Here is a 27,599-nt window from a genome sequence, read left to right on the forward strand (position 1 = left end):
GGGGGGGGGCTGTAGCGCCGGCTACAGCGCGCTCAGGTGCGGCAGCAGGTCCAGGGGCGCGGCCCGGCGCGCGGCGGCCGCGGCCTCCACGCCGCGCAGCCACTCGGTGCACCTGCGGACCAGGCCCTCGTCCCGGGGCGCGGCCTCCTCCGGGCGCTCCGCGTCGTCGCGCTCGCGGGGCTCGGCGGGCGGCGGGGGCGCGGGGCGGCGGGCGCGCGCCGCCGGGGGCCGCCTGGACGCGGCGGCTCGGGGAAGGGCGCGGGGCGCTGTGGGGCGCGGGTCCCCAGGCCGCCGCCCGCGCCCTCGAGGCCGGGGCCGCCGCGGGCCGAGCCGGGGCGCACGGGGCGGGGCCGGGCGCGCGCGGGGCCGGCGGCCTCTTGGGGCCGGGCGAGGTTGGGGCGCCGGGGAGCGCGCCCCGGGGGCGCTCGCGGGGCCGCGGCTGCTTCTCCGCGGCCGCGGGCGGCGACCAGGGCCCGGGCGGGGCGCGCGGCCTCGGGAGCTGCGGGCGCGCGGCGGGGGCCGGGGCCGGGGCGCGCGGCGGGGGCGGCATGGTGCGCCGGCGGCGGGTCAGGGGCGCCCTGCGGAGAGAGGGCGGCTCCCAGTCAGGGGCCCACGGGCCGACCCGGCGCCCTCCCCGGGGTGCCCGCCGGCGCCCCCGCACCCACCTCCGTGCAGCGGCAGCATCGCGGCGGCCCGGCGCCCGCGGACAGGGGCTGTGCGCCCAGCGCCCTGCCTCCTGCCTGCCTTCGGGTCGGGCTCACCCCGCTCGCTCTCGGGGCTCCCGCGTCCCAGCCAGCAGGGCCGGCGCCCGCCACCAGCTGGCGAGGGCTCCGCGCGGCCCCGCGACCAGCCTCGGGGGGCAGGGCCTGGCCGGCGGGGGAGGAGCCGGGGCAAGTTCTCCGGGGCAACCAGACCCAGCGCCAGGCCCCCCCTTAACCCATCAGAGGCGCCCTGAGCCCCGGGGCCCCGGCAGGTGGAGAAAGTCCTTTCCCACTGCCCCCTCGGGTGCAGGGCGAGGCCGGGGCGGGCCTTGGGGAGGCTTTCCGGGACTTGCCTCCAAGTATGTCGGGCTCAGCCACCCGCGAGGGAGCTGGAAAACCTGGTGCTCCGCGAGGGGGTGAGGGGCTCCCCCCAGTTACAGGCCCCCAACGCCAGGCGTCCGGGTCTCCCAGGGAGGGGTGCAAGGGGAGGCAGCTCCGTTGCTGCAGCACAGGCTCACAGTAAACGGGCTTCACCCTCATGCCAACTTCTGTTTTAGTTGCAAAGACAGGAAAACAGTCCCGCGTCTGTTGATGGAGTCCCTGAGCGAGAAAGCGATGCCGCGGCCGGTTTCCTGGAAGCAGCCCCCCCAAGGCTGGGGTGGCTGCCAGCTCCCCGGAGGATGTGCTTTCCCAGCGAACCTGGAGACGCCAGGCGGCTGGCAGGCACAGGCTAGTGCCGGGCCTACGTGCGCTCCGGCACAGGACGTCCGGGTCCCCTGGCGGGTCACCCAGTACCGGCACCTTCGCGTCAGTGACCAGGGCCAGCCCGCAGCCCGATCCCATCCCAGCAGCAGCTGCGCCCCCACCCGCCCCCCCACGTCAGGGCACAAGGATGCGGTCACATTCTGGCCCTGGCCCCGCGTCCCTACTGGGTGCTCCCGCCCTGCGCAGGGGCTGATGGGAAAGGTGAGCGTGCTGGGCATGGCTTCACCTCCCTCCCACCAGCCCGGCAGCAGCGGTGCCCGGGGCGGGCTGGGCAGTCAGGGCGGCGGGACACAGGAGCAAGTCGGTGCACGTGGACGGGAGCCGCTTCTCAGCCTCTGCGCCGCCTTCGTGCCAGCGCCTCTCCAGACCCCCAGGGCGCCCTAGGTCACTCTCCGACAGGGCACAGGGCTCCCCCCGCTCGTACCCCATGCCAGCCCCGAAGCCTCATCCCAGGGTCCCCAGCCCGTTCCCCCAGCCCTGCGGAGCCGGCTCCCCGGCCAGCAGCAGATGTGCTCATCTGCGGGGCGCCCGGCTCGCTCTGGAGCCCTGGCTGAGGCCCGAGTCGCGCAGATGCGTGTGACAGCAGCTTCTCGAGACAAGCCTGGAGCCTGTGACGAGAAGGCTGAGCAGCAGGCTCCACGCCAGACCCGCGGTGCCGCCCACAGCCCATCAGAAGGCCAGACTGGCCGCCGGCCCCTGGGGCTGGAGAAACGGAAGCGGAGGGGTGAGCACCGGCCCAGGGCGCAGGGCGAGACCGAGACGGCCCCGGCACCCCAGCGCGACGGCAGCACCTGCCGGCTCACCTGCCCTGCTTCTCCTGCACCTCTGCGGCTGCTGCCTCCGACCAGAGCCGCCTCGGCGGCCCACGGCAGGTGCTAACAGCAGGGCCCCCGAGGGAGCTGCACGTTCCATGTACACCTGGGGAGGCGTCGCGCGCCAGGGGCCCCAGGACCCCACAGCACCGCCATGGCCTCGGGCTGCGCCCTCCTGGGCAGAGGTCCTGCGGTGAAGCCAGGCACGAGCCCAGCAGCGGGGGGCCAGGGCAGCCAGCAGACCAGGCGGGGGCTTCGCGAAACCAGAGGTTAAGAGGTGGGGGCAGATGTGACTTGGCGCTCCCTGCATGAGGACTCGGCCCCGGGGCCCCCTCAGACGCCACGCGGGAGCCACCGCCGCACCCCGAGCCAGCAGGTGCCGCCGCCCCGACTCAGCCCTTCCCCCGGCCCCCGCTCTGGTGGGCTGCTGGGCGGTGCACAGCCCAGACACTGCCCTTCCCGGCTGCCCCACAGAAAGGCCAGCGCCCAGCCCTGAGCGAGGCCCCCCAAAACAGCACACGCGGCATCTAGAAAATGTTAGTTTTCCAAGCGTGGAAGTGAGGATTTATCTCAAAGTTGTAAAGATTTATATATTATTTTTATTACATATAATAAGCCGTGTTTAGCTAAAGTAAAAACATTCACATTTAAAGTTTGTTTAAAAAAGTTAAAAACGTGGACATCTTAAAGGAGCCGAACGGAGCGTCGCACGCAGCACGCGTCTACCCCGGAGAGCCGCGTCTCAAAGGCGGCTTGGAGAAGAGGGAAGAAGCGGCCGGAGAGGACCCGCGCGCGGCTGGGGCTTGACCCCTCTCGGGGAGAGCCTGGCCAGGACCCCGCACCCCACGCGGGAGCGCGGAGCGGCTGTGCACGCGCGTCTGCGGCCGTCCACGCCGGGTCTTCACAGTGGTCCCTGCGGGCGCTCCTGGAGTGGTCGTCCGTCGGGCAGGGCACGTCGCCAAAAGCAGAGCATGAGCTCCCAGAAGCCGCCCGAGCGAGCGGCCTCAGCTCAGGAGGGAAGAGCAGCACTTGATCACCGCGTCCCTGCGGGAGGGCCCGGGTGGGATGAGCGCGTCTGCAGGAGCCCCGTGGCCGAGGGCCAGGCGACGCCCCCTCCTCGAGACCCCAGGAGGCCCCACGTGTCTTGATGACCTAAACTCCGTGACGTCACCTGAAGCTGCGCTTTGGCAATAACTGGCTCGCGCCTGAAGTGATTACTAAGGAAACGCGCCAGCACGCGAGCTGACCCTACCAGGAGATAAGCGCCCGCGCCCGCGGACAGCGACGGCAAAAGCAAAAGGAGAGTAAACCGGAGTTTAAAAAGCAAAACGCTCACGAGCACAGCCTCAGAATGCCCCAAACGTCAGGATGAACCGCTGCGTCCTTCGCGTTCTTTTCCGAAAGCTTTAGCTGTGACTTAACACTCGACTCACATAAGACGACGTCTACGGCCTGCGGTCAGCTGCCCCCGCAGGCCAGGCGGCCAGCAGACTCGGCCGCTCCCCCGCGCAGCACCCCGAGCTCGGGGACGGGTGGGCGTGGCCCGCAGCAGGGGCGGCTGACCAGAGCGGAGTCCTGGCGCGAAAGGCGGAGCCCGCCAGGCCGCGGGCCGGCTGGCCCTGCTCTGCCTCTCCCCCCCAACCCCCCCTCCCCGCCAGGTGTCCTGCAGAGACCCCTCAGGACAGGAAGGGAGAGAGAGAGGCTGCCGTGTCCCTCTTGCTCCCACCTGGACTGCAGCTGGCCGCTGTGCGCAGAGCCGCCCCTGTGCTGCCAAATCCCAGAGCAGCTACACCTCAGCCTCGCAGACGACCTTCCTCAACTCTGTTTGTACAGCTTTCGGGGGGGCCCTGCGCACAGCAGGGAAGCTCCCGCGACAGCGTCTCTACGGGCCCAGCGCAGACGCGTGTCCACGGGCCGCGACGTCTCACCCATCCCCGTCTCCCCGGAGACTCTGCCTAGTGGACGACGCTGCCTCTCCCGAGCCGCACGGCCAGGAGGGACCCGGGTCTCCGGCCAAGGCCCCGCCTCCTCGCCAGGCAAGGGCCGCCGGTCTCATGAGAATCTCACTCACTCCCGGGAAGAGTCAAGTGAGAACGAAACAGCTTTTGAAAGGGGGCGCTGGCGCGCGGGGCGGGGCCGGCTCACCTGGCGTACGGGATGTAGGACAGGCTGTACCTGCAAGACAAAGCCACGCGTGTTTTCAGTGACGAGACGCCGCCTAGTGCCCGAGGGCCGCAGCCCAGCGCCGCCAAGAATCAGGCCACGGAACCCGGCACAGGGCACCCGCCCAGGGGCGCCCTCACACTGGGACTCGATAGGGGCCCCCACCCTCGGCCCGGCCCACCCCCAAGGGACGCAGCCTGAACCAGCAGCCTGGCCGCCTTCATCGACCCAGCCCGGAGGCCCGCGGCAGGCTCAGCACCCGCCCTCCGAGAGTTCCGTCTCGGAACCGCAGGGTCCAGCCGGGAACAACGGCCTTCCCCCGGGGGGCCCACCGACCGCGGTCCGACAGGGCCGCACGTTTCCCTGGAGCGCAAGCCGCTGTCCCCGCGAGCTGCAGAGACGGAGCCGGCGCCGCGTGACCTCCAGCAGCGGAAAGGCAGACAGGGCCAGAGGTGCCGGAGACGGGGGCGGGGCAGAGGGAGGGCCTCTGCGGTCGGGGCAAGCCAGACTCCGCTCCAAGCCAGAGGAAGACACTCCCGAATCACTCTGATGCGAGACGCCCACTCTGGCCCACGGGCACACACGGGGCCCGGGCTGGGGGATCCGAGACGGAAAGATGGCTCGGGAAGGGGAGCCCGAAGGGGGATCGGGTAGAGGAGGCGGCCACGTTCTCACGGGGTGTCCAGACCGGACAGCCACCAGGGGAGCCCTGCTTCGGGCCTCTCCAGCTGCGCGGTGCAGCCGCACGCGGTCGGGCGCTCCCGGGTTCAGCGGGCACAGGCTACGTTTCTCCCGGCCCTGTCTCACTTATTGGAATGGCTGTGAACACGCCACGGAGGAAGTGTGCAAGCACGGAGCCCTCCCTCCCACAGGCGCCTGGCTCTCCTCCTCGGGCACCGCCCCGCGCCCACCAGACCTCTCCCGAGGCCCCTCCCAGCACCCGGTGACGTGCCAGGGACGCCCCCAGCAGAGGACAAAGTGCCGGCCGCTCCCCAGGGGGCACTCCCGGCCTCACGGCCCGAGACTTACCAGGTCATCGACAAGAACTGCAGTATGCAGAACAGCAAGGCCAGGCCCCGCTTGTGCCACTGGCAAGAGAAACGAGAGTCAGGGGCTGGCAAGACTGCTTCCCACCCACGGGCCGCTCCACCCCCTCCAAACAACTCGGCGCCATTCGCAGGCCCAGGAAACGCAGTGCGGCTCAGCGTCACGCCGTGGGCCAGCCCAACGTCAGGAAGCACAGCCCCTGCCAGAATCCTGCCTTCGTCAGACACTGCCACACGCACCCCCTTCAATGACTGTCCCTGAAGAGCGCGCAGAGCGCAGACGCCAGAGCGCCAGTGTCGGGGGCTCCAAGTCAGCGGCTCAGCGCCCCGCGCGGCTAAGGGCAGGCAGCAGCCGCGGGCTCGCCACGCGCCGGGGGGTGTCCCCGCAGAGGCAGAGGCCACACACTCCACGTCCCCCCTCCTTTTCCTGTGTCTTTTTTGTTTCCTTTTTTAAGGACAGCAGCGTTTTATTGTGATCTTTTGGAATAATAAAAACAAATTCCATCGTTTAAAAATGATCCATTTTTAGACTTCCCTATCTTGAGGAATTCCCATTTTTATTACTTATTTCCTGATTTCTACTGCTACTGATCGACAGGCGCCTAGACAATTCCAAAACTAGCAATCAGTGTCCCCGTGCGCACAGGCGGTCTCAGACGCTGCTGCGAGACCGTGGGGAAGCGGGTGTCAGGGAAGGCTCGCTGAGGTTCAGCTTCCGCCATGAAAACACACAGGCCACAGACTGCTCTTGAGAGGACATCTCCAAAGCGCCCTGTACGCCGTCCCCCCCGACAGTGTGTTTCTGACGGCTTGAGAAGCACCTCACGCCCGGGGGAGGGCAAAGGGAAGGGCAACGGGGCCGGCTGGGGTGGCCGCGCGGGTGGGTGCCACCGGCCGGCCCCCAAAGGCACCTGAGGAGCTGCCTGTCCAGGCGGTGCCCCGCCCAGTGCAGTCCCTCCATGTCCGTGTCGGATGCTTTGGTTCATTTTCTGGCCTTTCCCCTCACCAGCTGGACTCCTGGTCACCCCTCAGCTGCACGCTGCCGGCCGGGAGAGAGCCCGGACCTGGGCCAGGCCTCTCGTCACGCCCACTACAGGGGTCAGCCAGACCCAACCAGAGCCCAGTGTGCGCGCGCTGCACGCCTGCACGGGGTGTGCCCGCCCGAACTGGCAGCATCTACGGCAGGGAGTCTAGCTGGAACTGGATGGCACCCATTTTAGGGACGCTTGGTCTCCAGCAGTCGTCGAGCTCCTTGGAGATGTGTGGCGACGCGCCACCAGGGAGAGAGACGCGGTCAGCGGGAAGCCGGCAGGGCGGACGTCACTTACCCAGAGGGCGGCACACAGGGTGAGCACCAGGCACAGCTGCAGGGAAGGAGAGAGTGGAAGCGTGGGGGCGTGCACCAGTTTGGTGAACACACGCCAGCCCCGCATTCCCCTGCAGACAGCACGCGGGAGGGGAAGTCACCGGCCGTGACAAGCTGTCCTGCGGCGCCGGGCGCTGACGACAGCCCCGTCCACACAACCACTCGCACAGTTTGGCGCAGCTTCAGAAAAGAACTGGCGCGATTTTGCACACAGGAAGATGACATCGCCACCCACGAGCCTGTGTCCTCAGAGGCCAGGAGCGCGCGTGAGAGGCAGGGGACAGCAGAGGGCACAGGCAGGAGGCTGCCACGAGCGACTCGGGCGGTCCCAGCTCGGATGCCCCGGCCAAGCGTCCTCGGTGAGGCGCTGCCTGTCCGGTCCTGTCGCCTTCCACTCAGGTGCGCACAGCGGTGCCCTCCCCGCTCCGGCGCCACGAGCAGGCGACAGCAGCGTGTCGGGGCGCAGAGCTGGCTGGCGCGGGCACCTCCGCCCGCCATCGCCAAGCACAGCCTCGTGGCCACAGGTCAGAACCGGCCGCGCTTCACCGGGAAGGCAGGAAAATTAGACCAGAAACGGTTTCTCTGCTTAGAAGAGGCCGTCACGCAGCACGGCTGAAGACGGTCCCTCCTCACAAGTCCACAGAGGGCGGCGTGTCTGCGAGCTAACAGCAGGATGCTGACGCGCCCGCAACAGCACACTGTCCCGCCGGAGACCGGCCGGCAGCGGCGGCGCACGCGAGCCCGCGGCCGGGGAGAGGCTCGGGCTCCCGGCCCTAATCTCAAAGCCAGGATCTGGGAAGGACCCAAAACCCACATTCCAACTCAGCCCCCCCATCCCGCGGTCTGGACCCGGAGACCAATGGGCCACGAGGGCAAGCCTGAGGCGTGTCCCCCCAGGAACGTCCCTTGGCAGCCTGACGGGAAGGGACGAAGTCAGGGCACAGGTTTCTGAATTCAGGCCGCCCTCCCGGAGGCGGTGGAATGACCCAGAAGCGACGCTCACGGGGCTCTCCGTCAAGAGATGACGCGGGGCCGGAGGACGTGGAGCCGAGGCAGAGGCAGGCGCCACAGCGGGGTGGGGCCCAGGCCTCTGCGGGTGATGCCGCGCACCCCAACCCGGCCCAGGTGCCACCCACAGCGCACGTGCGACGGGTGTCCGAGCCGTCGTCACTACTCACCAGCATGACGACCGTGGCCAGCAGCCTCGTCGGCTCAAACATCTTCTTCAGCTGCTTCACGGGGCCCATCAAGAAGCAGGTGCTGCGGAGCAAACAGAAGCAGAGACGGCCCGCTGGTCGGTGTGCCCTGAGAACAGGCGCCGTCGGGAGCCCTGACGCCTGGGGTTGACTGTGGCAGCCCTCACTACCTGCTGTATTTCTCCTTGATAGTAAAAGAAACCTCACCAGTTTAGCTCTCTGTGGGGAAGGCACACGCCGGCGCGCCGCGGTCTGGAACCACAGGCGAGGGCGTCTGATGTCTCCCGGGACGGGGCTTCTGCGAGCCGACTGCGGGGACGCGGCGCAGGCCCAGCCGGAGAGAGCTGGCCGAGCCTCACCCCGGTTCACCTCCCACCACCTCGGACGCAGAACGCTCCTGAAGCAGCAGGCCACCCCTGAGAGGCGGGTGTACGGGTGCTGAGCTCCCGGATCTGATACACTCAGCGGACACCGGCACCCCCAGAGGCAGATGACCCGCAGAGAGGAGCCCCCGCACCTGCTGACGGTCAGCCCGCCAGCACCGCACCCCACACCTTCTCCAGTGGCGGCCTCGCTCGCCACCAGGCTCGGCGCGAGGGGCCGAACACAGCAGCCGCGGGCTGCGCGGGCGCCCTGGGGGCCGGGCCTCGCCGTCACCCTCGCCGGCAGGCCACGGGCAGCGGCCTCTGTGCCGCACGCCCAGCTAGGGGGCGGGTGAGGAGGGGCCCACCTCACACTCTGGGGGGACACGCGAAACCCCCGCGCAGCTCCAGGCACCCTCAGGCTGGCCACTCCCCAGGGAGCCGGGCCCGCGGGGAGCGTGCGCCTGTGGCTGGGCTCGCGCGCGTGGAGCCACAGAAGAGCCCCCAGAAGAGCGCTCTGCGGAAAGCCCGCTAGAGCGCAGGCGCCAGGCCCACACGTACCTGGCCAGCGCGGCGACGTTCCCCAGGGTGTAGAACACGGCGAAGAGCTTGATGCCGCCGGGGAGCCAGAGCAGCGCCGTGCCCTGTGTCGGGACGGGACAGGCAGCGCTAAGGGTGGCCCTGCCAGCGCAGCGGCCCAGAACGCCAGCGGCGGTGCTGGCAGGCGCTAGCCCAGCGCGCGAGCGCAGGGTGGTACCCGCGTGCGGCCTACGGTTTTACCCACCAGTCAGCTTGCAGCGCCGCTGGCCGTCTGACCCTCCCGCCCGCGGGCACGGAAGCTGCTCGCCCGGGCCCCGCACCACCTTCCTCGCCGGGAGCGAAGCGCCGTGTCGGCGAGCAGCCCCGCCGGCCGGAAGTGGCGAACAAGCGACGTGGACTTGGCAGCTCCCCTAACACGGGCCGCCCCCGCCTCACTCCCGCACCGGGGCCGCCCGCCCTGCCCGGAGCCCGCCCCGACACGGGCCCGAACTCACCAGGATGGAGAAGAAAATGCCAGCGACGAAGCAAATGGCGAAGCACTTCAAGCGGGTGTTGAAGCTGAGGGACGAGGCGTCCAGGACCTTGGGGAGGGGCGGGGAGGGAGGCGAGAGCGCGGTGAGTCGCCACGGCCGCCGCGGCCCCCGCCTCACGAAGGCAGAGACGGTCGGCCGGCCTCGCGCTGCTGGCCCGGGGTCGGCGGAGCAGGAGGCCCCTCGCAGGCCCGGGCCAGCCGGCCGGGAGGTGGGCAGGGCCCCGCAGAGGATACTCGGGAGGACACACAGGAGGGCGCCGCGACGGGCTGCGCCGTGACAGACGCTGAGGCCGGGCATCGTCCTCCCGCTCCCGTTTCGCCGCCCCGCCAGAGCGCCCTCTGTGAGGCTCCGAATGGGCTCCCCGTGCAGGAAAGGCGCTCAGGAGGCCTTCAGGGGAGTGGGGGGCACTGGCCAGGCCAGGGTCCCGACGGGCCGGAGGTCAGCCGGGCCCGCAGCGCAGACCGCTGGGTCACCCGGCGCGGAGGCAGGCGGGACCCTCTCCCCAGCAGCTGGCGGTGGGCCGCAGGCTGGGGGAGGAGCGGGTAGCCCGGAAGCTCTAGGGTGAGCGGCGTGCGCCTCGGGGGTGCTCCAGGGCCAATGGAGGGACCTGGGCAGCCACCGCGGCGTCACCGCGGGATGCAGCCAACGGCTTCCATTTAAGAAGTTCCCTTGACGCCAACTCCTCCGTCCGGCCAGCAGTGCAAACGCCTCTGGAAGGACCATGTATTCCACAGCGGCCGCTGTCGCGTCGTCACACACACGCTCCCCAAATGACGTGGACGGCAACAGTCCCCGCCCCGGAGACAGCGGCTGACCCGGCACAGCCCCGGCCTCGCAGACACGCGTGGTGGACAAGAGCAGACGCCCTCGCCAGCGCGACGCCCCACCCGGTCACTTCGCTCCCGAAGCCCGACGGCACGAACGGCCCCTCGCGGCCCAGAGGACAAGGCAAAAAGAGCAGCGAGCCCCGGGCAGCGGCTCCCGGGCAGCAGGGCCCGCCGGGGCCTGCCCAGAGCTGCTCCCACAGGCCGGTTTCCCTGGCGCCTCAGCTCCGCTCGGGCCGCGGGTCCTGGGCTGCGACCCCAGGCCTGATGCTATTTGGCCTAAGCCGGCAGGATCACTTTGTTCTGGGAATGCCACAAAATTTCTCCGTAGGAACCGCAAGCTGGGGCCCCTCCAGCCCAGGCCAGTCCGGCTGACGAAAGGCTTCACGGAAAGCTCTGGCCCACAGGGAAGGGGCGCTGCTCGCCGCTCAAAGAGCCATTTCCGGACACTGGAAACATGTAAAAATCCACACGCCTCGATTTCCAGCCCGCACTATCACATGCAGCCAAAAAGAAGACCCCAGCTTGCGTTCTTGGGGAAAACGAAGCAGAATGTTCTATACACAGAGGGTCAAGCCCTCGGCTACACGCCTTACCTCCACGGATTAATCCGCCAGTCCTCGGCAGCGTGAAAACAGACAAAGTAATTAAAGATTGTCCTGTCAATATAACATGTCACTTTCTTACACATTTTAAATGCTTCTTTCAAAAAAAAATTGATGGAATTATACACGTAAGAAGGGGGGGAGGGGAAGGGCTGAGAGGACTCCCCAGAGCCAGAGCGGGGAGCAGAACAGGCGAATCTACAGATCCTCTGACACCCAGTGCGGAGGGGAGCTGGGGGAGGCAGGAGGGGCTGCCGCGCCCTGTGGGAGCTCCCTGGCTGGGGATCGGACTCAGGCCGCAGCGCGGACAGCCTGAGACGGACCCTTAGGCCCCCGGGAGGCCCAACACATTTTAAATATTCCTTAAAACCTGCGTGAACTCACACCCGCATTTCCAGCAATTCTATGTTTATAGCGAAACTGACTCCTGTTTCCAGCGACCCTGCCTATAAAAATCCCTTCCCTCTTCCCTTCCCGGGGGAAGCAGGGCGCGTCCTCTGAGGACACACCACAGACGGACGCCAGGCCCGCGCCCCACACAGGCGGCCCGGAGCCGCCAGCGCCCAGGAAGGGCGGCCCCGCCGCGGGCGCACAGGCGTGAGGGCCGGCGGGCGGAGGGAGCGCCCACCTCCGCCTTCTTCTCACGGTGCAGCCACCTCATCGCCTGCCCGGCGGCCATCCCGCGCTGCCAGCTGACCCTGCCCTCGGCGCTGCTGCCCGGGACGCGGGCGCTTGCCCAGGACACCCGTGTTCACGTGCAGGCATGGAACAGTCGGGCCGCGGGCGAATGATTTACCCCAAGTCGGCGCACGGTGTGGGCAGGTGCTCGCCGAGGACGCTGCGCAAGGCTTCAGGGCCGGGAGAGCCGCCGGGGACGAGCCCGCCCTCCGGCCCGGCCACCGCCCGAAGCACCCCAGCCACCGCGCGGCTCCTCGGTGCTGTCCCCGACATACCGAAAGTGGCGCCAGCTGTCTCGCTCGTTATCAAAGGAAGAGGAAGCAGCTGTCTCAGGGCAGAAGCCTGCTCCGGGCCTGCCCCCTGCGAGCTGGCCAGCAGACAGCAGGAAAGAGGGAGACGTTCATTTTTAAGAAAACCGGGAGAGCCGGGAAACAGGAAGAGGTCTACCACCGTCACAGCGAAAGGCCCGGGGGCGAGGGAAGGGGCAGGCGGTCCCTCCATGGAGCGGCCCCGGCCTCCCCAACTAGGCTCTTCCAGGACCAGTTCCAATACCCGCCACTCCCCCCCTCGGACCCCTGGGGCCACAGGCACCAGTGCTCACACCAGTCCCCACCTCTCAGCAGTCAGACCAGAGTCTTCACTTGCTCATGCACCCACCAGGTGGGCTGCTGTTCCCAGCCAGGCACATGGTAGGTTCCAGACACAGCAGGAAGCACTCGGGGCCCACCTGCCCTCGGGGCTGGCACTCAGCTGGGAGGTGCAGGCCGGAGGTCCGGAGGGGGCCGCTCCCCAGGAAGCAGCAGAGAAGGGCCCTCTGTGGTGAGTGCAGGCGCCCTGAGGAGAGCCAGGGCCACTGCGGTGGAGGAAGTGGCTGCACTAGGGGGGAGGCGAGGGGCAGCCTGGCCCCCTGGGGTGGGGGCTGGGGCGGCTGGGCGCAGGTCTAGGAGCCTGCAGGGAAGGGGGCTGTGTCCTGAGAGTGAGTGTCGGGGACCTGACCTTTAAGACCAAACTTCGGTCGCCCCCTCCTTGACATGCCCCCGATGTCTCTGAAGGGGGGCCTCTCCCTGGTCCCCAAGCCCCTGGGCAGGAGGACAGAGCAGCTACAGGAGGACACGCCCCAACATCCCTCCTCACCCGACTCCTCCGCTGCTGGGGTCAAGCACACCAAACCCTCGCCCTTGGCACACGCGCCACAGGAGAGCTCACCCCTTCCCTGTGCACCTCCACCTACCCGGGCCACATCAGCAGGCTCCCCACACCCCACTGCTCTGACCGCTCCCCACTTCCTGCTGCACCTGCAATGTGGTCTCCGGTGACATCGCAAGTAGGGCCTGACTTCTCACCCCTGACCCTGGACCCCTGGGGCAGCAGGTGGCCCACGTGAGTGCCCCGCCCCTCCCCCACCCCACCCCCTGGGGACCCTGTCCAGCCCCCCCCCCACCCCCCGCGCCTGCCCCATCACTGATGGTTTCGGTTTCCAATGAACTACCCTAAAACTCGAGGCCGCCGCTCCCCTGCCGCCTCCCGCCGTCCACCTTCTGCCCCAGCCCGAGGCCCAGAACAAAAGCCCATTGTCTCCACCACCCTCGGGCCGCAGGGGCCCGGGCCCTCAGCAGCCCCGGCCGCCAGCGCGCCCCCCACGCCCCTCCCCGGCCCGCAGCGCCCCCCTCTGCACCCCCCACGTCCGCCCGCCTCTTCTCAGACCCCGGCACCCGGACACCGAGTCCGGTCACGCCGCCCGGTGGCTGCGCGGCGGGGGCGTCCACAGCCCGAGGCTGCTCCGCTCCCGCCCCAGCGCCCCGGGTCGCTCCGGGGGAAGCCGCGGGGTCCCTGAGACTCGCACCGCTGGGGCGCGGAGCGGGGGGCCCGTCCCGTTTCCACAGCGCCCAGCCGGGGTCACGGGTCCAGCAGAGGCCGGGCGCTCCGCAGCGACCCCGTGGAGGGGGGAGGGGAAGAGGGAGGGGAAGAGGGGGAGGGGAGGGGGGAGGAGAAGGAGGGGAGGGGGAGGGGGACGCCGCCGACCCCGCCGGAGGCCCCGCGCCCGCCCCGAGACTCGCGCCCGCTGCCCTCCCGCGCCCTCGCCCCGCCCTCGGCCGGCCGCCCGCTACCTGCGCCGTCAGGCCCTGCTCCTCGTCGTCCTGGCCGCTCAGCACCCGCCGCAGCTTCTCCATGGCCGGTCCCGGCGGCGGCGGCCCCGTTGGCGACCCCCGAGCCCACAGGAACCCGGAAACCGGGCCGAAGTCCCGCCGGAAGTCCGGCCTCCCGCTTCCGGCGCGTAGGGCGGTGCGTAGGCGGCGCGTAGGCCGGCGCGTAGGGCGGTGCGTAGGCGGCGCGTGGGCCGGCGCGTAGGCCGGCGCGTAGGGCGGTGCGTGGGGCGGTGCGTGGGCCGGCGCGTAGGGCGGTGCGTAGGCGGCGCGTAGGCCGGCGCGTAGGGCGGTGCGTGGGGCGGCGCGTAGGCCGGCGCGTGGGGCGGCGCGTGGGGCGGCCGAGGGCGCGGGGCCGGGGCGGGCCGCGGGGGGGCGGTGACCTGCTGATCGGGAGGACCTAAGAAGGCGCATCTCCCCCCGCCCCCCGCACCCCCGCCCCCCGTCCCCCTCCGCCCCCCCCGCCCCCCGCGGACGCTCGGCGCCCAGACCCGCGAGCGTGGCGCCCGGCCCTCCGCAGTGTCCACACCCGGGAGCGGGCGCAGAGCCGTGTCCGGTGTCCAGGCCCAACGCCCAGGGCCTCTGACCACGTCCAGCGCCCGGACTCCAGGTCCAGCGCCTCGGCCGGAGGCCGCCCGTGACCCGCCGCGGCCTCCACCGCTCCGGCCGCAGACGCCCCTCCCCCGCGGGCGCCCCTCCCCCGCGGGGTCGGCAGGACTTCCACGCAGAAGAAGAAACAAGCGAGGCCGCGCGCGGGCCGGTTTCCACGCGACGGAGCGGCGGCGGGCGGAGGCCGCCCAGGCCCAGCGACGCGCCCCCGAAGGTGGTTCCGTAGCTTTCAACCTGCCCTTGGGTGTGAGAAATTCACTTAGAAAATAGTGTTGAAGGTTCAGGACGGGGTTTGCTTTCACTTCCCGTCCCTGCGAGCCCAGCTGGAAAGACACGGCGCGGATTTCCTGCAGCCTGAGGCTGTGGGGGGACCAGGGGGTGACGGCGGGGCGGGGGGGGGCAGGGCCCCCCCGGCTGCGCCGCCTGCGCGGTCGCGTCTGGCCCCGAGCTCTGTGACTGTCGCTTTGTGGAATTGTGGCCGAGTCAACCCAAACTTCTAGTTCACCTTTCCACGTGGGAAAATCGAGGTGACCACGTTTCTCACTTTGCAGGGTTGACGTGGGGGTTCAGTCAGGCGCCGCCACAATCGGTCAACCCTCGTTATTTGTGGAAAGAAAATCTAACCCTTCCTACTTCCTTCCTCTTCCTGCTCCTCAGCCACGTGGCTTTCCAGAGCTTTCCTGTGCTGTCCTCTCCCCAGGCAGGAAGCGCCCCCGCTCAGTTCCTTTCTGATCTCGGAAATCGGGGGTGAGGAAGGTGGACAGGCTCAGTGAGAAGACCCCTTGCGCACAAGTGCGCACACACGCTCGCATGCCGCACCCCGGCACCAGCCGGGCTCGTGGCCATCCGCATTTCTTTCTGAGCACACGCTGCCGCTTTTATTAAAAACCCCGTGTGCCCGGCCCCCCGGCGCTGCCAGCACTGGGTCAGCCCCATCCAGAGCGCCCCACAGCTGCACGCAGCTCTCGGGGGTCACATGGTCGTGGTGGTGGACGCCAGCTCGGGCCACCGCGCAGCTGCTCCTCCGACTTCCCCAAGGCCGGGCAGCTGTTGGCGACTTTTTTGCCTTCTTTTCAGCCACCATCTTCATGCCTAAGGCGAGGGCCAGCCCCCACCACGGGAGGGGGGAGGGGGGCATAGAGCAGGCACTTTCGCCATCCCCTTGCTGCAAAATTTTGAGCCCAGCTCCTTTAGACCAACACTTGGCAGAAGGTTTGCAGGTGGCGAGCACCCCAGGGCCAGTCAGGCCCAGCCCTGGAAGCACAGGTTGGGGGCGGGGGTCCCTGATGCACCAGCTCGCCTGAGGGCGGAGAGCAGAGCCTGGCCAGGAAACTAGTCCACTAGTCCTTGCCCCCAGGGACTGAGCCGGATGCTCTGTGTTCGGGCACCCAGGGCAAGTCTGGCTCTGCAGGCCTGTTGCCATGGTTACCTCTGGCGCTGCAGCAAAGCCCTGGGCACAGGACAGAGGAGGGAGCTGCAGCTTGGGTGAGAGCCGAGGAGTCAGGGATAATTGCTCAGCAGGACTCTGGCTGGAGTGAAGAGATGAGGCAAATCTGAGAAAACAGCCTTTGTTCTGGTTGTGCGTCTTACTTGTCTCCAAAGAGACTGAATTCTTTCCTACCCCAGCTCAGCGCTGACGCTGAGGTCACCCTAGATCCAGGGAGCGCTGGGCCGCGTCAGCAGTGGGGACAGCAGTGGGGGTGTGCCACCAGGACAGGCGCCACTTCCCCGGAGCTGCAGGGAGGCCAAGGACTGGAGGCCACAGCCCTAAGCGCAGGAGGCTGCAGGCAAATAAACCGCAGGTGGTGCGGCCAGGCCGGCAACCACAGGGGCACACATGTGGCACCGGAAGCTCCAGTTAACACTTGCAGGCTGGGCCCCTGGCCCGTCTCCACCCGTGACCGCTCAGCAGCCTCGCGACTCTGCCACAGCCTCAGAGGAAAGGCCACACCACAGGGATGCACAGACCTGGCCCGTGTCCACCTCACACGCCACCACCGCAGGCACTGCGCACGCGCCTGTGAACACGCCTGCACACGCCCCTGGGAAAACACCCGCACACGTGCCTGGGAACACCTGCTCTGGCCCCACCATGGGCCTTTCTGCACGGGACTCTCGCTGCCTGGCACCTTGCGGCCTCCCTCCTGACCCAGCTCCTCCAACTCCTGTTCTCGGCCAGTTGCTGCCGGAGCTCTGGCCCCTCCTCAGGGAGGCCTCCTGGCCTGCTTGAGACATGACAGGCCCCTTGTCCTGCCCTCCCGCTACCTGTGTACCCCAGAGGGGAGGGGACTTCCCGGGCGCTGCCAGCAGCCCCTGACTCAGCACGGCAGGCAGAGGCTGCCCAACCGCACGGACGGGGCCCTGACACACACCGCGGGCCCATCCACCACCTTCTGGAGAAGCAAAGCCGCAGGAACGGGGGTCAGAGGTGGGGGAGTTCGGAGGCGGCGATGCGCATTGTGGTGCAGACCCCACAGAACGCAGCCCAGAACGAGCCTGGGGGCAGAAATGGGCTCTGCCTAGTCGCGGACGCTGTCCCGTCGCTGGTCAGCAGCCCAAGGCCCTGCAGGCGGCGTCGGTAGGGAGGGGAGGCTGGGAGCGCTGCTCTTCCTGTCCATTCTCCGGTGAGCCTGAAACTGCTCTCCCAAAAGGCGTGGGCGCCCATTGCGCTTGCGAGCAGTGAGCAGGCGGGCCGCTCCCCGGGCTGCGTCTGGGGGCGCTGCGCTCTCTGAGAGGGGAGCTCCGGGAAGAGGACAGCCGGGGTGGGGAGCGGAATCCAAATGAATGTTGGTTTGGGGGCTGGTACTGGGAGCGCAAGAGGGGAGATGGCTGGGGCTGGAGGGCCGACGGGGGACGCTCGGCGGACACTGTCCCGGGGTGCGGCTGCGGGGGCTGCTGGGACAGCACCACAGGCTGGGGCGATGGGACAGTCTGGCCGGCACCGCTGCCTCTGTTCTGGGTGCGCAGCAACTTCCGCCTGGACCCGCCCACCAGGCGGAGCCTGATCTCCTCTTCCTGCAGAGCCACTGACCTGACCTGATCCTGGGGCCCCTCTCTCGAGACCCGCTCTACCCCTCGTCACCCCCAAGGGTCCCCCTTGAAACACCCTCACGTTGGAGATTAGGGCTGTGACATGTCATTTTGGGGGCGACACGCCTGTCGGTCCCCAGCCAGCACGGTGAGGGTTTGGGGCGAAGCCTCGGCAGAAGGGAAGTCAGCTGGGTCTGGCGGGAGCCAGCGGCACCGCGGCCAAGGCCCGAGCCCAGGCGCCACCGCGCCGCCCGGAGAAGGGAGCCCGTGCTGGCGGCTGGCCGGGACGGGCTGGAACCCGCGACCCTGCCTCCCGGGCCGGGAAGGAGATGGGCTCTGTGTAGGGAAGTGAGGGCGGGGGCCAGGGCCGAGAGCAGCTGTGCTGGCTCAGAGTGGGCTGGGGCGAAGGAGAGGGACGCAGAGTCCGCCGGGGAGTCCGGGCAGCTCAGCCCTGCAGGCGCTGGAGGCCCCCGGGACCCCAGGCCCGCATGTGCGCTCCCGGCTCAGCCTTGGGGGTCAGCAAGGCGGGCTGTTCCCGTTCTGTCAGGCTGGGGCCCGACGTCGTCGGCCCGCCGCGGGTAAGAACAATCTCGCCCTTCGGCCGCGGCCCCAGAGCTGACGTGCACTTGGGAACGCTCCTGCTGGCCCCGGGCGGGGCGTCTCCACAGCCTGCGAGGGCTGCCCGCGGATGGCAACCTGGGGCGGAAGCGGGCCCGCTGCCCTGGCCGAGGCGCCGTGCGGCGAGGGCTGGGCCCCCGTGGCTGCAGAGCGGGGCACCGAGGACCAGGAGGAAGGCCGGGCAGGTCTCCAGGTGAAGACACGGGGCTGCCGGCGCCTGCAGGAGAACGTTCGGGAGGTGGGGGGCCCAGAAGAGAGAAGGGGGGCCAGTGCAGGGAGAGGGCAGAGGGAGGACGTGGGAGGCAGCCACGGGTGGGGGACCCCCCATCGGAGACCAGCCTCCCCGCGGTCTCCAAGCTGCTCTTCCAGGGCCGCAAGAGCAGGCTGAGCACGCCCACTGCCAAAGAAACCGGGGTCCGCCCCCCGGGGCCCAGGGAGACCTCTCCCCCTATGGAAAGGTGGGGTCTTCACTGTGAGCAGCCCCAGGGTGCCGCCTTCGGCCTGGACACTGCAGGCAGACCCCAGAGGACACGGGGAGGTGATCTCTGACCCCTGCAGCTGTCACTTCACCCCACAATGCCCAGAGGGGCCCGTGGCCATCTGCGGGGGCCCAGCCCTCTGCACCCCACTGGGTGTGTCCACCCTGACAAGGTGGCCTCCCAGCCCTTCATAGAAACCTCCGGGGTCCACAGGAGGTGGGGCGTGCATCCCCACTGGACAGGGTCCAGTCTCTGGACACCGACCCAGGCCCACAGAATGGACGCCTGAGCTCTCGGCTGATCTCTGTCCCGAGCCAAGCCAACCGCCCCCACGTGGCCAGGGCCGGCCACCGCCACGGTGATGACCAGCGGGGACCCTCCTGCGCTCGCCTGGGCGCAGTGAGCCGACACCGTCTGGGGGCCTCTGTCCCGAGCCCCGCTGAGCAGCCAGACGCGAGCGCCAGGGGCTGACGGGCGTCGGTCTCCAGCCAGGCCGCCTGTCACGGCAGACGGTGGTGACTCTCGCGGCACGAACGGGCGGGCAGAAGTTCTCACGTGGACGCTGCTGCCAGATCAGAGCTGCCGCTTCAACACGCGCGGAGGGCCGGAGGCACCCGGGCTCTCCATCCGTCTTGTGCGTGCGTCGCTGAGCAAACGCCCGAGGGAAACGGCCTTTGCAGCAGAGGCTTCGGCTCTGGCCCTGCGGGTGGGGGCGGTGGGGGAGGGTGGGCGTGGGGAGGGTGGGGGTGTGTTGTCCCCACCACCAACCCGGCACCCACTCGCTGTGCAGACAGCGCCGGCGGGGGACGGTCTGTGCCGCGTCTGTCTCCGCGGGGCTGTCTGTCCCGGCCCTTGGCCCTCGCAGAGGCGCCAGCTCTGTGGCGATGGCCGCCCGTGCCCCGGCTGCTGGGCTGGACACTGAGTCCGGCCGGGCCAGCTCTGTGCCCCCGGCTCCTTGTGCTGGTGATCAGGGCTGCCCCCCCAGGGAGAGGCGCGCTGCCCTCGGGTGTGGGTGAGCCGGAGCACAGCAGGCTCCTCACCTCTCGGGCCTCTGGAAGGTCCTGGCCGTGCTCTCTCTCCCCAGGCCGGGTCAGATTCCGGGCGGATCCGGGGTCCAGCCCCGGCTTTGGAGGCTCCAGCCGGGGGCACTTGGCTCAGTGGTGAGGGCCCCAGTCTTTGGGGGCTGCCTTCCAGCCCCGCACTCTGGCCCTGCGTGGGTCCAGTCTCTCCCCATGGCAGGTGGGGCGGTGCCGCGTGGAAAGTGTGTGCGGCCGCATCCCCGCTGGCTGTCAGGGCCCCATTCTCCTACCCGTGTGTCCCCCAGGACATCTCCTCTCAAAATGGTTGTAGACGTGCGAACGCGCCGCCAGCAGCAGGCCTGCGCCCTCACCTGATTCGCCCCACGTCACCTGCTTTGTCACCGACCCCCACACGGAGCCAGGATATCGCGGACACACGGGACAGGAACTTGGGAGGTGGGGGTCACTGGGGTCCCCTTCAGAGGCTGCTGCCGGGAAGGCGTCTTCAGGGGAGCGTCCCCGCAGCGGGGTGGAGGGGGCGGAGTCGGGGGCTGGCAGCTTTGCCAGGGCCGTGGGACCCCACCGAGCCGCGAGCCCCCCGGGAGCAGGCGCCAGGGTGTGGAGCGGGCATTTCTGACCCTGCCAGGGGGAAGCCGCGTGCAGGGCGGTTTCCCTGGATGGCCTCGGCGCCATGTTTCCAAGCAGCCCAGTGCCCACTTGCGTCTTTCCAGATGAACCATCTGATCTTGTATTTTTCCAGCTTTTGCTCGGCAGTTTGGTCTTCAGTTCCATTTCAAAGAGCTGCTTGTGGGTCGGAGTCCCGGCCCCGGCGGCGCGCGGCGCAGATGTCCCAGCCCGACCCCGAGCGCTGCCCCTGGGTACGCGGCTGCTCGGCCGGAACCGGGAAGTCCCCTGGGTGCCTGTCCCTGCGTGACGGCTGAGCCCCGGGCCTGTGGAGAAAGCGTTCTCTGCACGTGGTGGAGAGGAATTTCCCGACGTTTCTTCTAGCGTTTGATCTTCCTCCTGCAGCGCAGGCTCTTCTCCGCCACCGCCTCTCCCTGGCCGGGCTGCGCGGCTGCGGCCGTCCCAGCATCAGGGCGTCGCCGGCAGCTGGCTCTGCCGTGAGGAGGACGCGTCTCCCGGCTGTGGCCCGGGGCTGTGTGCAGCCACCCCTCCCCATCCGAGGTCTCCACGCCGGGCGGCGGCTCCCCTGGCCTGTCCCGTCCGTGCCCCAGCGCCGCGCTGGCCTGGCCGCGCCCTCCATGCCGGCCGCGGGCTTACCTGGTGGGGCGTCTCCGTTCAGCGTTTCCCTAGTTCCGTCAGGAGCTCCTTTTTCCACGCACACTTTCATATTAAGTCGTCTAACTCCGTACAAAAGTTCTGATTTTTTTTTTGGACTTTCTTGCAAGTATAAATTAATCTAGAAGAATTCACATCTCCATAACGTTGAGTCATTCTCTGCAAGAACAGGGCGTCTTTGCACTTGTTCCTGCCTATATTTATGTCTTCCCGGAGCTCTTGAACGTTCCCTTGCATGCGCCTCGCATGTTTTGTGTGATGCTTCATTCCTGAGCGTTTCATCCTCTTGTTCCTCTTCTAGACGGGGTTTTCTCTGCCGTCATTCCTCCAATTAGTTATTATTTGTACACATGAAGACTTGATTTCTGTGTGTAAGTTTTCTATCTTGCCACCACATTAAATTCTTTCATTGCATGAGTTAATATTGTCATTGGTTTTCGGGTTTTCCCTGATATCTTGTCATAGCCTGTGAAATGAGAGAGTTTTTACTTTTCTTCATCACTTCTTAGGCCTGGGGCCTCCCTGGTGGTGCAGGGGTTAAGACGCAGCACTGTGAAGCTGGCCACAGCCTCTGCAGCACGAGTTCAATCCCCAGCCAGGGAGCTACCCCCAGGACACAGCAGACCCCTCCTGTCTTCCCGCTGCTCCCCTCAGCGGTGGATTTCACTGGATCCACCTGTTCTGCTCCCCAACTCTGTCTCTAGTGAATCCTCTCTCTGGCCTGCACCCCAGCTCTTGTGTGCATAAATAAGTAAATCTTTAAAAAAAAATTCTTTTCTCAAGCAATCAAAAAAGATAAACACATGCAGTTTGCAGCAACATGGATGGCGCTGGAAGGGATCATGCTCAGCGAAATAAGCCAGAAAGAAAAAGAAAAATACTGGAGGGTCTCACTCATAGCAGGAATCTAGAAAACCTAAATAAGAGGCCAGGAAAAAGACTAATCAATACAAAGTAATAATCAAAATCAACAAGCAACTATAAACCAGAGACACACTATGGGGTGGGAGGGGGAGAGGAAGGATTAGGGTCAAAATAAGGGGGGTGCAATTGTATGGGGAATATAATCAAAATGAAAATGCACACATTGTGCAAAGATGAAAAATGATGTAAGAATTATATAAAATAAAAAAATTAAAAAAAATTTATTTATACAAGCACTGGGTACAGTCAGAAGGGCGGGAGGGTGAGAGGATTCACCAGAGCCAGAGCGGGGGACAGAACCGGCAGACTGACGAAATCCACTGCTGAGGGGAGCAGTGGGCGGCAGGAGAGGTCTGCACGCCATGCAGGACCCTCACCTGGCCGCCGGGGATCGAACCGGCGCTGTAGAGGCTGCGGGCAGCTTTGCAACCCAGCGCTCAACTGCTGTGCCACCGGGGAGGCCCTAAAAAAAAATTCTTACGCCTGTAATTAATTTCTCTCCTGTAACTGCACGCCAACTCCATGACATAATGTCCAGTGGTTGGAGAGGTACTGGACACCCCTTCCTTGAATTGACATTGGTGGAAGTGCCTCTAATGTCCCTTCATTAAATCCAGTGGTACCTTTAGGACCAAGGTATGGATTTTATCATATTAAGAAAGACTCAGGGCCTCCCCGGTGGCACAGAGGGTTGAGTGCAGTGCTGTGCAGTTGTCCGCAGCCTCTGCAGTGCCGGTTCGATTCCTGGCCGGCCAGGGAGATTCCCACATGGCCCAGCAGACCTCTCCTGTCTCCCCGCTGCTCCCCTCAGCAATGCTTTCTGTCTGTCTGCCTGCTCTGCTCCCTGCTCTGTCTCTGGTGAATCCTCTCACCCTCCCGTGCCTCTGCCCTGTACCCCAGTTTGATCTTGGCCAGCTGGCAAGATGCCCACATGGCACGGCAGACCTGTCCTGTCTCGCCCCTTGCTCCCCTCAGCAGTGTATTTCGTCAGTCTGCTCTCTCTGGTGAATCCGCTCACCCTCCCACGCATCTGGCCTGCACCCCCGTTCTTGTATAAATAAATAAATAAATAAATAAATAAATAAATAAATAAATCTTAAAAAAAAAACCTCAGTTCTACTTGAGTAATTTTGATCAGACATGAGTTTTGAATTTTGTCCAAGATTTTTAGTGTCTTGGGGGTAATTAGATGATGTTTTCCCAGATCTGTAAATATATATAGATATTTATGGATTTTCAAATATTGAACCAGCTTCGCATGCCTGGAATGAATTCTACTTGGTCACGGTGAAATAGTTTCTTAATGTCCTGAATTCTACTTGCTAGTATTTTACTTGTGCTTTTGCCATCTTTTATTTTCAATCATTCTGAATCTTTGTTTTAATCATGTGTCTTCTAGACAGCCTATAATTGGAAATTGTTTTTTTCTGTATTAAATCTGAGTCTTTTTTCTATATTTGTGTGTTTTACCCATTTACAATTATTACAGTGACTGTATGTTAACATTACCTTTTGCTGTCTTATTTCATGTGTAGTTGTATTGGATGTTCTTTGTACTTCTATTCTTTCTCTGAATACTGTGCCACTTTAAAAGTTAAGTACTATATTTTTGTTATTACAGTGTTCACTCAAGATAAAGTCTATAACTATGAATATTTACTCTTAGTAAATTTAGAAATATCATACCTTCCTGGCCTCCTTCTAGAAAGGTGGCCGTGATGCCCCCCGCCCCAGATGGCCGTGCACCCCAAGTGTCTTAGCGTCACCTCTGCTCAAGTAACGACTTCTGAAAACGACAATAGAAAGGATGGAGTTATCATGCTTGATTAGAAAGACTAGAAAAAAGTGGAATGTGCTTCAATTTAAATGTAGCAAAACGTACAAGATGGGTCGCCGGCAGGTCTGTGTGATTTTCCCAGGCACATGAGGCGTGTCAGCTGCGGGGCCAGGCAGAGGTCCGCTGGAACATGTTTTGTCCTGAACTTGATTTAATCTCTTTCGACCAGAAGCAAAGATATTGCAAGGACTGCTGCTGCTGTGTGCACAAACACACACACACACGCCTTCTCGCTGCCCCACTTGATCCTTATCTTGACCTTGACCTTGATCCTTATTTTGACCTATGACAAAAGTGGTGCTGCTGTTACAAACTGCACATTGGGTCATGCACAACTCTCAGGGGTTGTTTGTATTTTTAAGAAAATAATTACAGCCACTACGTAGTTTGAGGTAGGGGAGCTACTTGAAGGGCATTTAATTGTGCTACAAAAGATGCAGAGAGAACCCCAAGAGCTTGTATTACATGTGTTCGCTGTGCTTGTCAGGTGGAATGTGGGATACACGTATCTCCTTGCAGTCTCCAGACAGGAAAATCAAACTCTGACTCCAACAAAAGTCTGTGAAAGGAGAGAATTTTAAATCTTCAATGTAAACCCTGGTGTGAAAATATAGAGCGTGGTATGTAAAAGGCCGGATATCTTTAATTTCATTTAAAAAGAAAAAATACAATTCAAAAGGACAGAAGATAAAACTTCCAATTGGGGCAAGATAAAAAGTGAAAATACGCGGGTTGTCACGCTCTAGGAATGGCTCGGAGGTGACTGCTCAGCTGGGACTCGTCAGCACAGGTGGGCTAGGTGGCGGGACCGGGAGGGCAGAAGGTGGCGCCATGTGCGCCACATGGTACTTTGGGAGACTGACCCCTGACCTGGCCCGCGGCCGCCCCGGCCCCCATCTGAGGAGTGGCCTTTGCACCCGGCACAGCGACTCCTGGGCGCTGGCCCTGTGGACATACTCCCCAGGTGCATTCCAAACCTGGTGGCATTTCTACCAGTCCTTTGATTTTCATCATTGAATCTTTTCTACTAAATAGCATTATTTTTCACCACAGAAATGTTTCCTTGTTCCCCATCTCGCCTTTGTGAGCAAAACAATGAAACCACTGAGCAAGCACGAGGTGTTCCCTGCAGTTTGTCCTCGGGGTGCTCTCCACCCGCCTGAGCAGAGTGTAAATGCGCTTCAGGTCATCCCTAAAGCCGCGCCAGCGAGCTCGGCACAGCTGCTCGTGCTGACTTTCCGCGTGAAGCGTTCGCCACCCAGCAGCCGCGAGCCTCCGAAGCGCGGGCATAGGCGAGTCCTCAGGCCTGGTCAGTGTCCTGAGGCACCATGTGGCGCGGCCGGAGCCACCTCCTGGCCGCCCAGGTCCCACCACCCAGCCGGGGGATCAACAACCGAGATTCCGAGGGGCGTCTCCGCGTGGGGGGGGCAGGGCCCAGGAAACACAGGCGCCTCAAGGGTTCATGGGCTGAGGCCAGAGGACCCCTTTATAACAGGGGTCCCAGCCACGGAACTACCTTTGAGCCCGAGAGTAACTGAGCTGATAAAGCGAGCACTAGGAGAACCCGCGAGCCCGTGCCCCGGAAGTCCAGGCCGCGGCAGAGACGGGGTAGAGGGCGGACTGGAAACCGCTGCCACCTGCCTCCCGGGAGCCGGCTCTGCCCGGTGCACAGGCCCTGCTAGGCCGGGTGGGGCTGAAGGAACAAAGAACTGGCCACCACCGGTTCTGAGAGAAAAACTTCTTTGAAAAGCAACTTCCACTCCTCCTCCTCCAGCTCCCTCCCAGGCCAGACCCGCCCTGTGAAAGCTGCCCTCGTCACCCCCATGGGCACGACTTCTCCGACTTCTCCTGGTCGGCAAACCTCACCTGGGAGCCCAACAAATTTCCCGCCCGTGAGAAACTTAGCCTGGCTCTGCTTTTCCTTTCCACGCTGATCCTTTCATCAAGCTTGAAAGGGAAAAAAATCCAAAATAATTTATGACACCTGAAATAGCTGCCGAGCCTCACTTTTAAAATCAGGCGGAAGGGGTGGTTGTTGAGCCACCTGCTGCCTCGGCAGGTGCTTCTGCAGGGGCGAGCCCAGCCCGGCACACGTTCCCCTGACGGCCAAGGCACCGGAGGAGGCCCGGCAGTGGCGGGGCAGGCAGCCTCTGCCTCCCTCTGACCTTCCGTTGCCGCTCTGGGGCTTCCGGGGGCTCTTCAGGACCAGAGATGGACTGTGTGCCTGCTGCTGGCTCGGGGACGCCTCTGGAATTCCAGGGGTGTCAGCCTTGGCCTGAGGAGCTCTCATGTCAAGGATGTCGGGTGGCTAATCCTCAGGCAGCTTTTCTGGCTGCTGTGGCCGCCAGCACAGATGAACCCAGGGCCCCGGGAGGCCCAGACCCAGAGCTGTGGTGAGGGGCTAGGGCACACTCTGGATCAGCCCCCTCGCACCCCCTCGGCCCCCACGGGCTCCTGGGGTACACTCCCAGGGGCTCAGGCTTTGCTGAGTGTCCTGGGCCTCAGTGTCCACTTCTCTTCTGGCACATGCAGAGGAAAGGATCGCTGGCGGCATCAGGGGTCAGGCCTCAGAGGTGACAGCTGGGCGAGCCGTTCACACCCCGCAGAGGCTCTGGCCTCACTGCGCTGGCCGCCAGGCACATCTGAGAACCTCAGGTGAAGTCGAAAGGCTGGAGGAAGTGCTGCACCCCTGCGGCGCCCGTGCCCGGGTGGCATGCGGAGGGGGAGCCAGGCAGCGTCACAGCCTCTGCCAACTGCGGCAGGGGACGATTTCGAAACAAAAGGCCGCTGATTTCTCCACCGTCCCTCCCAGGGCCGTTCTGGCAGGTGGGGGCCGGGCGCCCGCGGGCAGGTCGCTCCGTCTGAACTTGCCCCGCGGGGAGGAAATGCCCTGAGCGGGGCAGCGGGTGCAGGTCCCGCCCGTGTCGCCTGCGCTGGGAGCCGGGACACCTTTGGGGCCTCCACTTGTACCGTTTGAAGTGGGGAGCCGGGGGAGTTTTAGGGAGAACACGGGTGTGTGGGCTCCGAGGCTCTGCGTTTGGCACCTCGTCCCCAGGCCGCAGCACCCGGCATTGCGGTTTCACACGGTTGGTGCGGCTGGGGCCTTGACAGCCGCCTCCCGCGCTGAGATGACCAGCAGGCCTCGGGCGGGGCGGGGTGCGCGAAGTGCCGTGTACGCGCCCCCGGCCCAGTCCCCGGGCTTGGAGGCCCGCCCTGGGTGTCCCAGCAGGAGACAGAGCCCGGCAAGAGTGCGGGTGAGGGCTCGCGCCATGTTCCCGCCTCTGCACGGGTGGGCTGTGCCGGGAGGGGGGCCGGGCGCTTCCGAGGCCCTGCCGGGGCCCTGCCTCAGCCCCGTCTGAGCTCCGGCTTCTGTCAACGGGCTGTGGGAGGTGGGGCGGGGTCTCTGCCCTCAGGGTTTGCTGGACTCGTAGCCATGAGTCCCCGGTGGCCAGGCCCTCTGGGGCTGGAGCCTCCACCTCGCACCCCGTGCTCTTGTGGGAGACAAGTTCACTGGCCAGGCACAGCCTGGACTCTCTCGGACGCTGCCTTCTGACCTCCAGGGCCTACTCCTGAGCCCTGGGGCCCGGCGGTGCCCAACGGGGCTGATACCCACTGGCAGGCACCCCGGGAGGAGCTGAGGCTCTGAGGGGGGCACCTCACTTAACAGCGAGACTAGCGCACGGCCCAGCAGACAGGGACAGACCCGGCCCCAGGAGGAGCGGTGACGGGGTGGCGGGAGGAGCCTGCGCCTGCGGGGCGTGCCTCAGGAGCGCTGTCCTCCCTGGCCTGGGCTCGGGCATGTGCCTTCCCTGCGAGGCCTGGGCCTGGGGGCCGGCGCCCAGCCACCCGCTAGAAGCCACGTCTGTCCCCAGGGCCGAGGGCCCAGTGAGGACCCGGGGCACGCAGGGCCAGCGGGGTTCAGAGGCCGCGAGGCGCCATGAGGACAGTGCGCCTTGCTCGAGGCCCGCCGCCCCAGCCCTGCAAACCGCCCCCCCCCCCCCCCCCCCGCCGCGGGGTCTCTCCGGGAGAGGCCGCGGCACACACAGCGG

The 27,599-nt window shown here is 65.6% G+C and overlaps 1 protein-coding gene across 1 annotated transcript; it reads right to left on the reverse strand.

The window, feature by feature from the left end:
• Positions 1 to 2,768: 2,768 nt before the first annotated feature.
• Positions 2,769 to 13,826, reverse strand: SFT2D1 (SFT2 domain containing 1). The gene is made up of 8 exons (XM_037520705.2): positions 13,700 to 13,826; positions 9,446 to 9,532; positions 8,973 to 9,055; positions 8,032 to 8,113; positions 6,816 to 6,851; positions 5,471 to 5,529; positions 4,424 to 4,453; positions 2,769 to 3,322 (listed from the first exon to the last, which is right to left on the reverse strand). The coding sequence occupies exons 1-8, from the start codon at positions 13,760 to 13,762 to the stop codon at positions 3,283 to 3,285; spliced, it is 480 nt and encodes a 159-aa protein (XP_037376602.1). The 5' UTR covers positions 13,763 to 13,826; the 3' UTR covers positions 2,769 to 3,282.
• Positions 13,827 to 27,599: the final 13,773 nt, after the last annotated feature.

This window comes from Talpa occidentalis, unplaced genomic scaffold (genome assembly GCF_014898055.3).
Source record: "Talpa occidentalis isolate TD23 unplaced genomic scaffold, MPIMG_talOcc4v2.1 talOcc4.2, whole genome shotgun sequence".
Lineage (NCBI taxonomy): Eukaryota > Metazoa > Chordata > Mammalia > Eulipotyphla > Talpidae > Talpa > Talpa occidentalis.